Source organism: Gastrolobium bilobum, unplaced genomic scaffold (assembly GCF_033153095.1).
Source record: "Gastrolobium bilobum isolate Gb01-03AN ecotype WA unplaced genomic scaffold, APGP_CSIRO_Gbil_v1 utg1162, whole genome shotgun sequence".
NCBI lineage: Eukaryota > Viridiplantae > Streptophyta > Magnoliopsida > Fabales > Fabaceae > Gastrolobium > Gastrolobium bilobum.
Window position 1 is genome coordinate 67,161 of NW_026898943.1, and position 14,461 is coordinate 81,621.

At 29.9% G+C, this 14,461-nt stretch overlaps 1 protein-coding gene across 1 annotated transcript; it reads right to left on the reverse strand.

The window, feature by feature from the left end:
- Positions 1–8,148: 8,148 nt before the first annotated feature.
- Positions 8,149–9,537, reverse strand: LOC133285644 (scarecrow-like protein 32). The gene has a single exon (XM_061482893.1). It carries the CDS (start codon positions 9,535–9,537, stop codon positions 8,149–8,151), a length of 1,389 nt encoding a protein of 462 aa, XP_061338877.1.
- Between the last annotated feature and the right edge of the window lie 4,924 nt (positions 9,538–14,461).

Below are 14,461 nucleotides of genomic sequence, written 5' to 3' on the forward strand. Positions count from 1 at the left end.
CCATAGAAATGGCACGAGACCAGGTATGGTAGTTTCTTCCATCGAGTAATGAAGAGACTAATACCTGTGAAGGATTTTCGCTTGGATGTAGATAGTATGGATGAGATGGATTCGAGATGAAGTCAAATGCTAAGCTCTGATTCGCCATTTTTGATTCAAAGAAAAAACGAAAAAGGAGAATGAAGATTCAGAGCTTTTTGAGAAGCTCTGATACCATCTTAAGAAACAAAACTTTCTGCATATTCATATCTGTAAATGTAATTCAATCACCTTCAGCTACACCTATTACAGTATATATACTAAAGCTCATGACGAATATAAAAACTAACCGATACCTATTATTACAGGTTTAACCAATACAATTGCAGGTAACGAAACTAACTAATCTCCGTAATTAATGGAACGACTAAAAACTAACTCCACGTCAGCTATACAGTTACTGCGTCAGTGTGAGTGAAGTGCATCAACTGCATCAGTGTGTTCAACTCCATCTGTGTGTGCATCAGTGTGTTCAACTCCACCCGTGTGTTTTGTATCCTTCAAAAGTTGAGAAGAAATTTTTTGAATACTAGGGAAATGTAATTACTAGGGAAATAGTTGGAAAGTGAGTTTGGTAGGAAAATGTAAAAAAAGTTGTTTGGTTGACCGAAATATTACCGGAAAAATTTATTTAAATTTGCAAAATCTATGTTCGGGAGAAACTTCGCATCTATTTTTTCACTTCCCCAGTTATCTCAAAATACCACATCTCAAGTGGTGTTCTGTAACAGTGAATTTTATCCAAAAATCAACACAAAAGTCATTTTCTCATATATCCTATTTGCCTAGTATTTTTTTCAAAAACTTGAACCAAACGTGGTATTTTCCAATATCCACTTACACTAATCTTCTACCAAACACTACCTAAAAGGCACACTAAGCAACTTGGTGAAGGACATCAAGGTGGTGTTTGGTATAAGGGTATCACAAGGATTACCGGTAAACCTTCTTTGGTAAACATCGATTCTCATGTTTGGTAGAAGTATCAAAAATTAATTCCTGGGTATCCAAGCTTTACCGGTAAAGCATTTTACAAAGAAAAATGAGTGTTTGGATTACCAAAAATTAGGCAGTTTTCATGATTACTGAGGGAAGGGAAAGCAGATAACATATTTTTGAGACAATAATACCCCCAACACACATCAAATTAGTAGGTCTGGTGTCATTGAAAAGTTAAGGTTAGTTTTGTAAAAATAACGTATATTACCAGTAATATTTTACTCACAACCAAACATATACTCAGTAAAATTATTAAATATTCCCGATAATATTAACGACTACCAAACAATTTTTTTATATTATTCCCGGTAGATTAGATTTCTTTGTATATTACTAAATATCATGATTTCCGGACACAAAATAATTTGTCTTATACCAAAAACACCATTACCTTAGGGGCAAAGGCTTTTGGGCAAAGATAAAGTGGATAAAGTCTTTGGGCAAGGTTAGGATACCCATCCATAAAGTTTTATGGCATCTGCTACTTTGCGTGCTAGTTTTTCCATAACACGGCTCAACTCGGCAAAGATTCTGGTAGCTCAAAATCTTGCAAAGACATAAGCAATTACATAAACTTAAAAACATCACAAATAATGCTTACCAAAAAAAAAAATCACAAATAATAGGAATATTCACAGTTAAAATTGGATCGGTTTTAAAGCAAAAAACATCTGATCTAATCCTTCGGTTTGATCATTTAGTTATGCATTCAGTTTTTTTTTTTTTTTTAAATCCGATCCAATTCAATCCAATTTTATTCAGTTTATTTTTGATTTTTCAAAAAGCCTAAAATTTTAGGCATACAAATCACTAACTATATCAAAATGAAATCATACAAAATTACAAATCAAGGAAAAATTTAAGTCTTTAAACTAAAACAAGTCTTAGAATTCATAAAGAGTTAAAATGGAGTAATAGATAATAAAAATAACATACAGTTAAACTAAGTAAGGGTTATTGAATTATGGAAAAGACATTAGCTGAATTTCAAAAATAATAAATACATTATACATTGTATTGATTTTTACTAACCAAACTGAAAATCGATCCAATCCAATTAAAATATGCAATTTGTTTTCTGATTTTCAGTTAATTTAGTTATGAGTTTTTTTTTTTCTGTCTCTGCGATTTGGATTGGTTGATGAATACCCCTAACAAACAAGAAGCAAGGAAAAAACATATAATTTATAGAACCAATCCCAGACCCCACTGTTGCTTAATTTCCAACCCAATGAACAACAATTTTTAACACCAATGTGCTTTTCGAGCTCCCCATGATGAATGTTGCTGCTCACCTTATACGGAAACTGCTAAAAGAAATTATTGACATTCAGATTCTTAATTAACAAAATAGCAGTTACATGGATGTTTCAGCATGCCCATAATCTTTCCGTATAATAATGCCTCATGATTTCTTCTAATGCCAACCAATTTATTGTGCCATATGAATTATGTCATTTTTTATGACTTATAAAACATACAACGCCCCACCAAAATGAAATCGTAAAGGCGTAAATGCAATGGGCTAAGGCCTCTGAATCAAATGAAATCCTAACCAAACTTGCAAAAGTCCAAAAACTTACTGCTTGGGTATCTAACCCAGCATGCAAATTATAAATCATCGTCTTATACACCCAAATAAAAGAGCATGTTGAAAGAACCTCAACATACGGATACCTACCAAATGCTATATATAAATTATTAAATTATTGTATAACATATTATTTATGAAAAATGTTATATTTATAAAAAAAAAAGTTATAAACTATACTATTTCTTACCAGTAAGATATTTTGAGTGAAGTCTTACTAGTAAGATATAATGTAGTTTGCAAATTTATAAAAAAAATAAAAATTATCAGTATAATCTTCCTCATTATTTATATTGAAGAGAACCCTCCTACACAGTGAGATTCTTAGTAGCATATTACCTTTTATATTGTCTCGTAACAAAATCATATTAATATTGATTACAAAATTTAGATTCCATATTTTTGCATATAGAGCACGAAAGGATTTTTGAGGTTTTTTAAACAAATTAATGTTCTTTAATAAATATCAAATTAATGTATTTATCATTTAACCATTTTAAAATATTTTGTTGGCCTACCAAAAAAAATAAAATTTGTTGACCCATTAGCTAGATCAAGGTATCACGTGGCACAAGAGATTTAATGCAAATTATAAAAAATATTATTCAATTTAAGTAACTTATCAAAATAATGCAATCAGTTATGCATGGGAGTGATGCCTAACTAATTTGCTACATGGCACTATTCTTGTTTCATTCACATTTTTATCTCTCATTTAAGGTTAATGTTATTTACCGTCATAAATAAATTATTATATTACAATTAAAATCATAAATAATGTAACTATTATTATTTTTAAAAATAACATTAAATTTATGTATTCATTAAATAATTAAAATAATAATAAAATGCTCAACCTGCATGATTTTTTAAATACTTGTAAATTTTAAAAGATGAAATTTATTATTATCAATTCTAATTTGATAATTTATTTTTATTTTTTGTATTTTGAAAAAAATTCAAATCTATTTTATTTCAGGCATAATCTTAAATCTGTATTGATTGTGTAATTTTTATTTTCTTTTTGCAAGCCCAATCCTCATTTCTCATCTCAAATTTCACTCTCCCTCTCTCTCTCCCTCCCCTTTCTATTCTCTCACCTGATATAAATATTAACTGTTATTTAAGTAATAATTAATATGTAATAATTAAAAAATTATCAACCATGATTTTTTAAATCCTTGAAAATTTTAAAAAATGAAATTTATTATTATCAATTCTAATTTGATAATTTATTTTCATTTTTTGTATTTTGAAAAAAATTCAAATCTATTTTATTTCAGGAATAATCTTAAATCTGTATTGATTGTGTAATTTTTATTTTCTTTTTGCAAGCCCAATCCTCATTTTTCATCTCAATTTTTTTTCTCTCTCTCTCTCTCCTTTCTATTTTCTCACCTGATATAAATATTAATTGTTATTTAAGTAATAATTGATATGTAATAATTAAGATCGTAAATAATATAAAAATTATTATTTTAAAATCTCACATTTAGATTATTCAGTAAAATAGTAATTAGTAGCCTACATTATTCTCATTTTTTTTACATGTTCTTTCGAAAGCATTGTAAATTTATAAATATTAAATTTATTACAAATAATAATAATTTAATAGTTAATTTATCAATTATTTTGATAATATGAAAATAATTTAATAGTTCTTCTTCTTTTTTGTCGTAAAAAAATACTCGTACATAAACAATTATTTTGATAATATGAAATTGTCAATTCCAAATTACCCATTAGGTATGTTCATAGAGGACTTATTTTCCCTTAATAACATTTCTTCAGAAAATATAATACGTTATTTATTGTTAAAAACAATATTAGAAAATATATTTTCTTTTTAAACATTAATAAACATATTTTCTTAATCATTATTATTACAATTTATTAAAATTAGGTGACACAGGGCAAAAAAATTAAAAGTATAAATTACTAAACAAAAAAGTATACAAGAAATTTTTATCCGAAAAATAAACTTGCTTAATTCTTCTTTTTATCTTTCGAAAGCATTGTAAATTTATAAATATTAAATTTATTACAAATAATAATAATTTAATAGTTAATTTATCTTCTTCTTTTTTGTCGTAAAAAAATACTCGTATATAAACAATTATTTTGATAATATGAAATTGTCAATTCCAAATTACCCATTAGGTATGTTCATAGAGGACTTATTTTCCCTTAATAACATTTCTTCAGAAAATATAATACGTTATTTATTGTTAAAAACAATATTAGAAAATATATTTTCTTTTTAAACATTAATAAACATATTTTCTTAATCATTATTATTACAATTTATTAAAATTAGGTGACACAGGGCAAAAAAATTAAAAGTATAAATTACTAAACAAAAAAGTATACAAGAAATTTTTATCCGAAAAATAAACTTGCTTAATTCTTCTTTTTATCTTTCGAAAGCATTGTAAATTTATAAATATTAAATTTATTACAAATAATAATAATTTAATAGTTAATTTATCTTCTTCTTTTTTGTCGTAAAAAAATACTCGTATATAAACAATTATTTTGATAACATGAAATTGTCAATTCCAAATTACCCATTAGGTATGTTCATAGAGGACTTATTTTCCCTTAATAACATTTCTTCAGAAAATATAATACGTTATTTATTGTTAAAAACAATATTAGAAAATATATTTTCTTTTTAAACATTAATAAACATATTTTCTTAATCATTATTATTACAATTTATTAAAATTAGGTGACACAGGGCAAAAAAATTAAAAGTATAAATTACTAAACAAAAAAGTATACAAGAAATTTTTATCCGAAAAATAAACTTGCTTAATTCTTCTTTTTATCTTTCGAAAGCATTGTAAATTTATAAATATTAAATTTATTACAAATAATAATAATTTAATAGTTAATTTATCTTCTTCTTTTTTGTCGTAAAAAAATACTCGTATATAAACAATTATTTTGATAATATGAAATTGTCAATTCCAAATTACCCATTAGGTATGTTCATAGAGGACTTATTTTCCCTTAATAACATTTCTTCAGAAAATATAATACGTTATTTAATTTTAAAAACAATATTAGAAAATATATTTTCTTTTTAAACATTAATAAACATATTTTCTTAATCATTATTATTACAATTTATTAAAATTAGGTGACACAGGGCAAAAAACTTAAAAGTATAAATTACTAAACAAAAAAGTATACAAGAAATTTTTATCCGAAAAATAAACTTGCTTAATTCTTCTTTTTATCTTTCGAAAGCATTGTAAATTTATAAATATTAAATTTATTACAAATAATAATAATTTAATAGTTAATTTATCTTCTTCTTTTTTGTCGTAAAAAAATACTCGTATATAAACAATTATTTTGATAATATGAAATTGTCAATTCCAAATTACCCATTAGGTATGTTCATAGAGGACTTATTTTCCCTTAATAACATTTCTTCAGAAAATATAATACGTTATTTATTGTTAAAAACAATATTAGAAAATATATTTTCTTTTTAAACATTAATAAACATATTTTCTTAATCATTATTATTACAATTTATTAAAATTAGGTGACACAGGGCAAAAAACTTAAAAGTATAAATTACTAAACAAAAAAGTATACAAGAAATTTTTATCCGAAAAATAAACTTGCTTAATTCTTCTTTTTATCTATTGTGATACAAAAACATTTTCTGTGTGTATATATTGTTAGACGCCATCTTGTAAATTTTCGTACGGAATTATTACTATTTAATTTTTTGGCGCAACAGAAAGCAAAGTAAAGACCGAACCCCTAACAAAACAAACATCCATGCTATTAATTAGCAGGGATTAACCACCCCAATCCTGCAGGAGGAGACTGATAAACAACTGGAGAAGCATCCCCAAGGATACGTGCACTATGCAGAAGAGATCGCTTCTTGTAGAACACGCTTAAACTTAAAAGTAACATTCCCATGCAATTGAAAGCCACATATCCGATATCTGATTTGTTAAGAACCTTGAGGTCACCACCTCAAAAGCTAGTTCAAAAGGTGGAAGTGTTCAAACCGCTCCCTCACACAAGAGTCATCTCTTGAAGAGTGGATTATACACAGGCCCAAATTTTGGTTTACCTTTTGTTCTTTTTGTTTTAATTCCACTTTAAAGTGGAGGACGGTAAGACTCTGATACCATGTTAAGAACCTTGAGGTCACCACCCCAAAAGCTAGCTCAAAAGGTGGGAATGTCCAAGACGTTATAAACTCCACATTAGTTGCACATACAACCAATGTGGGACTATATATCTCAACATGATTTATAAGCCTATACTGCAGTAATGTTTGATATTCGATTTTACCCTATTCAAATTACCTGTCTCGTTTATTTGTATAATTTTGCCTATGTCTCCAATTTAAAAAATGGCATCTCAATAATTATTTTTTTTCACTCTTTTAAATGACAATATTTTAAAGGGGGTGAACTGGAAATTATACGAGAGTAAAGCTCTTTACAAGGATTACCTTCACCCAACCCTCACTAGTCGAGTCTAACGGAGAGTGATTTTTATTTTTTAATGACAATATTTTCGCTCTTAATTATCATTGTTTTTTTTCCCGGACTGTAATTTTTTAATTGGAGGAGGGAAGGCACAGGGAAAGGGGATCTGTGATTTAATTTCATACGTATCCATGCAAGCAAGCATACGGTAAACCATGCTTAATTGCTTTCAGCTCTGCGTGAAGATTGGTTGTAATTCCTAAATGGCCAGCAAGTCAGCAACCTTATATCGACATCTGAGTTTATTACCATTCATATCATAATGAAGCTAGGAAATTGGGATACGACCCGAAGAGAAGCAAATTAGATGTAAAAAATATTCAACATAACATAGACTGTCATGACATAAAGTCACAAATTATGACCTCTTATTTAAAATTTTAAATCGACCTTGAGTGTTAGTTCAAGTGGTGAAGTATAAAATATTAAATATAAAACTATTAATATAAAACGGTTTTGGTGTATGGTGTATTATGTCAAAATTCTCCAATTTTCCATTCTGCGTAATCAGTTTAACTCAAAAATTTAAGTTATTATGTGAGACTATATTAATAACTTTATATTTTTTTAACCCGCTCTCTCACATAAAAACTCATTGGAGTTGAAGAATGAATGATACATCAAGCTTAGCCTATCTGTGTTAATTAAGAAACTCCACAAGATTTAATTAATTATTAATTAAATGGAACGTAATTCAAACCAAAAGTTTAACCTATTAGATGAGATTACGTTAATAAGTTTATATTTCTCAAACACATTAATAGACTTCTAATTTGTTAATATATAATATAAATTATATAAGCTATCTCTCTCTGACAAAAAACTGAAAGACAACCAACAATACTTATCAGCTACTCATTTACTCTTAAAAATTACAGTGGACAAAGAAGAATTATAATGATTTTCCAAGACGCGCGTTGAAAGCTAAAGACTAAAAATGAGAAGGCAAAATGTTTGTTATTCATACAAAATGAGTAAAAAAAATGGCACTCAAGCAGGCAACCAAGCAGAGGCAAAGATAACATTATGTCCTTTCCATGTGAGCACAAGATGCTCATCCTCCTTCTTTAATCCCCATCCAGCTGCATGTTCATCGAGCATGGCTTTCACCTCCGAAACTGAATCCTCACTGAAACTGATCCCATGAAAGTTAGCATTTCTCATTCGTTGTTCCCACCTGCTTTTTGGCTCAACCCGCTCAACCCTCTGAAGCCCTTCATGTGCTATCACATTCTCAATCTTCCAACAAATATCCGCTTCATACCACTGCCTTTGTTTACTGCCTCGTGGAAGGAACGTGTCCACCGTGTCGTATGGTATCCACAGATAATTAAACGCAGACCTTAATCTGCTAACCAAATTATTGGATGTTAAATCTGCATCTTCATCTACCAAAACTACAATGGTTGGGTCTAAAGTCCGCAAGGCTTTGAGGAACATTGATCGCAAGGACGAAGTAGTAGCAGCAGAAGAAGAATCACAAACATAAGAGTTTGAAAATGCATCTGTAAATTCTGATATAGTTTCGTCAGGAATGTAATGAAGCATCATGTGACAGTTTATGACCAAAGCTTCAGTTGGACGACCTTCTGCCGCGTACACTAAATGTTGCACCCGCAGGTGTTCGATCAAAGCAGCGAACCCATCTTCATAACTTGAAGAAACAACTGTGAATTCCATAATCACGTTTTTTGACCTAGCGAAATTAACCAACTTGGTACCCAATTCTTCATAGGAGAGGTCAAGCATAGGTGGAATGTCTCTGCAGGTAGCACCAGCAACTGTGAGCTTGATTAGAGGTGGAACTTGTTGTCTGCTAGCAATGGCATCAATGAGCGTGGGAATTTGCATGCAATGTGTCAAACTTAAGTCCACTATATGAATGACTGAGAATCCTTCGGTAGCTTCTAGAATGGAAGCATTAGCTGCTGTGAAACCAAAGCGATGCCAAGGAGTCAAGTCAACGAAGTTGGCTAACTCGATGACAGAGAATTTGTGAGTGTCTATGGCGAGATTGCTATGAGCGGAGTCTGCCACGGCGGCAAGCATTTTGCAACTTCCGGTTTTGGCAGCGCGGGCTGTGAGAGCGCGAAGGAAGCTACCAGCTAGGCGCTGATTGCAGTCACCGTCAGGGGGTGCTATGTTGTTGAGGACCCAAAGGATCTGTTGGGCAAGTGTTACATCGTTGATTTCTATAGCGTTGGCACAGTGAACAAGTAACTGTTCCATACAATTGGCGTCGCCGAAGTTACCTAGGGCCTTAGATGTGGGGAACCCAGGCCAGGGCCTAGTCCTAGGAAGTTGATTTTTGTTCATGCTAGTGTTTGAAAAGTGTGTGGTTTGGTGCAAAGGTGGTAGTGTTGGTGTGAATTGCGTCATTGACAAAGAGAGAGAGAGAGAGAGTACAAAATATGAGAATAGAGTTGGAGCACAAAAGAGAGGGAGGGGGGGAAAACGGGAATTAATCAGAAATCAGAATAAGGCAGAAAAAAGAGAAAGGGACCTGACTTGTAGTGGGTACCTTTTCCATTGGGAAACGATCCAATTTGTGGTGAAATTAGCACTAGTGTTTGGGAGAATTCTGCAAATGAATCAAAGGAAAATAGACATTTCAGCTTTTTGTTTAGGATATTATCCTTCTTCCGAAAAGAGACTAGTCATTAGGGGGAACTCTCTACCCAAAAATACGTCTCAAGTCAAATTCGGATAAAAGAGACCGTTCTTGGAAAATTTCAGGCTTTTTCAGTTGTGCAAAAGAGCCAAAAGGCTAAAGGAGCAGTGAAATGAAAACCGTTTTCATGGCTACAAAAGAGTCTAATCTAATCCCTCTCACTTTTCTGATTTTCCCTCGCGAGGAAAGAGAGGGCACGAGAGAGATAGGTCTGAAAAAAGAGAAGAGAGAGAGAGAGAGGGTAGCAAGCACCACTGCTTGTGTTGGATTTTGGTGGCATGTGAAGCAGCCGGCCAGCATATTTGTTTGTATGTGGGAGTTGGGATTTGTCATGTAATGGTGGGCAGTGTGGGGGGATTTGAGACAGTTAAGCTTTTGGCTCGCTCACTCACGGGTCATCATATAATCAAGAAATCGTTTTTGGGTTGGAATGATCCTCTCATTGTTAATTAATATGATATAACATGTGAGATGATGCTAATTATTTATAGTTAAATTAATAATTATGATTTTGTCATTCTTCATTTTAATATTTTTTTTTTCATTCTTCATCACCATTGATTTATTCATAAATAATAATATCATTATATTAATTAACATATAAGAAGATACATTTTGTCCACCAAAAAAAAAAAAGATACATTTTATTTTATTTTATTTTAATTTTCCTCTTTTGTGGCCCCTACCCCTCTACTCTAAATGATTGGTAATTCGTATATCCACTGTTTCTTTACTTTTCTCACTTTGGTAAAAACCTTGGATAAAGCTAGCTACAAATATGATCGTTAACGTTGGACAAATACATAATTAGCTAGTCGTCGTAATAGCATGGCACCTAACACTATAATTTGTACGTGAAAGGAATGAACCAGCTGTCTAGTTGATATTTACTCATTTTTATTCAAAATTTATATTAAATTTTTTAGCAATTTTTTAACCGATTCATTTAAGATTATAAGTCGTCGTAATAGCATGGCACCTAACCAATTTTATAAATGAGCTAGGTTATGCTAGACTTTATTCTAAATGGTCTTGGAAGATGACCTCACTTATTAGCCTGATATAAGTTAAATTATAAGTTTGACCGACTTATATTAAAAAATCAAAAAGTTTTGTCTACGCTTGTTAATCTATTTAAGTCTATCAAGTTTATATTTCTATTAAAAATTTAAAAAAATTTATTATTATTTTATTAATTAAAATTATTTAAATATTTATTTTATTTTAATTAAAATAAATAATACGATATACGCTAACCTTTTATGCTTGTAGGTTAGATCTGGTTAAAACAAAGAGAAATGTTAAAGTTATGTAACAGGAACCAAAATGATTTTCCAGTGGATACAACTTTCAGTGGGACCCACGAATTAAAAAAAGAAAAAAGAAAAAATGGCATTGTTATCGATGAAAGCTGTGAGTGCAGGAAAAAAATTTGTGATTCCTGTTACATAACTCTTCTATTTCCCTAAAACAAATTTATGAACTATTTTTTAAGCGAGCTTTTTCTAAGGTTTAATTCTGTTCTATTTTACTTGATATATTAGGTCAAGTTTGAATTGATATAGGTTAAGTTATAATTCTCTAATAGGTCACCTGACTTATTTATATCCCTACTTAGATTTGAAGTTAAATTGAAATAATCTCATTCATATTGATTTATGATAATTTTTTTATTAAAATAAGATTTCTTTCTCAACAGATTCTGGACTCTGGCTTATAATGTAAATGGGAAATGTATTTCTCCTTTTGTGAGAGAAGAGATTTTTTGCATTAATCAATTATAACTGTATCTTACCAGTAAAATATAATTGTAATTTTAAAGCTGTTTTTTTTTTCCTCTTCTCAAAAGGTTGTTGGCTGATGTGGCAGATAGAGAAAAAATAACTTTAATATTACGATTATATCTTACTAATACGACATAGTTATAATTGATTGTTGTACAAAATCTCTTATGCAGTTAAAGAAAAAGTTGGGGACCCAATGTAAAATGTTATAATAGTTTAATGTCTCTTATATTATAAGAGATAAAAAAATTCTCCTATATATATAAAAATGTACGAAATTTATATTTTCTTTTTCTCTATCTTCTTTTCATATGATCTCATATGGACCCATATATTTTTATATATATATAAAGTAATTTTATTTCCTATAACATAAAATCGATATATATAAGCACACACATAGTTTTAGTCATTTCTACGCAACTAAATATAGGACAATCCGCGATAAGGCTCCGAAAAGTTTGTGTACAAAACAACAAAAGAGACCTTAACATGCCTCGTATTACTTAAAATGACGGAATAGACGAAACAAACATGAGAATCCCTGGTCAAAAATTACTGTTTATTGTAACTGTATACGTCGTTTTCCACATCTCATTGGTCCCCATTTTATTATATATCTCAAAACCCAGATCAGAACATCAAATCCTTGTATTTTATCTAAGCATATTACTATCCTATAGCGAACACTACAATTCTTTAAACATTCCCCAATCATTCTCTTTTCATTCACTTATTTTAGTCACTGTGCGGCCTTATCCTGGAGGACCAGCAGAGCAGAGAGAGAAGATTTTTCTTTTTTCTTTTTTTAAATAGAGATAGAAGATTTTGAATGTTACAAGAAAGGCATCTCACATGAATGGCACGCCCCAGTGTAATGTCTCGTATCTCAGGATTGTAGTGTCTCCCATCCCATGAATCGTGAGGCTTCCTCAAGTTGATTTACAGAGTACACCGCACGTGATGTACTCTCCTTTTTTGGTTCACGCAAGGAAAATGTTTAATGCACGTCAATCTAGGCTTATATTAGCTTTATATGGTCAACTTAAAATATAAGCGAACAAATAATAGTAAAACTAATTATAATTAAAAGATAAAAAAAACGTACAAATGAGAGGCATTATGCATTTAAAATTTTAAATATATGTCAACATTATTTTTCACACAAATATAACTGACATAACCACTACTTAGGTAGTGTTTGGTTGGGGAGAAGTCAATATTTTCCTGGCAAAGTGAAAGTGGGATTGTTCCTTCTCCACGTTTGGTAGAAGGATTTGGTCTCTGTTGCCCATCAATGAAGGAAGTCTAGCAATTGATGATAACAAGTGAAAGTTGAATTTCAACAGTGTTAAATAAAAAATGGGTGCATGAGCATGACAAGATTGCACTGCCCATTGCGTGCATAACAAAGTCAGAAATGGCATGAACAGTACAATGCAGTGCAACTGCAATAATCACTCAAAACATATTCAATAAGTTTTAAAACAATATTACCTTATTTCTTTTGGGATTTTTTTGTAATTTTATTAAATTTTTTCATCAATATTTTATCTTCAACCAAACACACATTCAGTTATTTAACTCAATTTTCCTGGTAAAATTTTGTCCAACCAAACAACATTTTTTAAACTTTCCTATATAACTCACTTTCTCCGCAGATCCCCAGTATTTACATTTCCCTAGTAAAATAAAATTTCTCCTGAACCAAACACTACCTTATGGAAAAGTCTTCAAAAATCAATATTAAATATTAGAAAATTCCTTGATTTATATCTTATAAAAGTAAATCACATTATTTCACATTCATTTGAAGTACAAGAATTATCTAGAGTATAAATAGATAAAAATTAATTTTAAACTAACTTCAATTAAATGCTACAATTATATAAATATAAAATTATAAATGTGCTTGTATGTGTTTAACATTACTTTAATTATTAATAGCTAAATGTTACTTTACCTTAGTTACCGAATTTTGCGGTCTTTTCGTTATTTTCACCGCGCAGCAATTATATATTTTATTTTCCCTCCTAAGTTCTAACCCATTCCATGTCCAAATCAATTTTCTTATTACACTTTTCCACCCTGGCTCTTGATTCAAATACCAACTATATTTTTTATTAAGTTGAAATTTTTATACTCTGAGTTTTCCCATCCCTCTTCATTTTTATTTCATTTTGCATATTCCATTTCTCTTCTCTTCTTTCCCAAATTTAGTGCATATATGCACATATTCAGTGGCGGAGCCGACTCAAAAATTTAGATGGTGTTAAAAAATTTGACATATTAAATTATCAAAATATTTATCGTAATTACACAAATTTATCAGGAAAAAATTTACTATGAATTATAACATAGTTATCTAAATTATGTACTAAATAATGTCACATAATATTGAAAATTCAAATGAACAATTGTCGTTAATTATATATCAAAGCAAATATATAAAAATTCACTAACATTTTCAGTAAACATTTCAAACATAAGAATTTCACTTTCCTCTCACAACATAATAAGTAATAAACCAAATATTATCCTAAGGACATGAAAACACACAAATATAATAATTATATGTATAATAAGCATTGTCCTTCGTCTCCTCTTTCATTATCTCTATTCCTTAAAGTTTGAATATCTCACGTTAGAGAACATCGCCCTTGTTTGCAACAGCCATAAGCACGATGGAAAGTTCTCACATTTGGGAATTAGGTTTTTGACTATTCTTTGTGTGTGCAATAACCCAAAACAAAATAGTTCAATGGACCTTCATATTCCATAATTATAGTCCTATTATTCATTTGGTTTCATGATTGTTACTTTCAATGGTTAAGTGTTTGTCCCTTTA

What these genes read in the sequence shown, in the direction of transcription:
- LOC133285644 (XM_061482893.1), bottom strand. Translation starts at nt 9,537, where the DNA reads ATGACGCAATTCACACCAACACTACCACCTTTGCACCAAACCACACAC.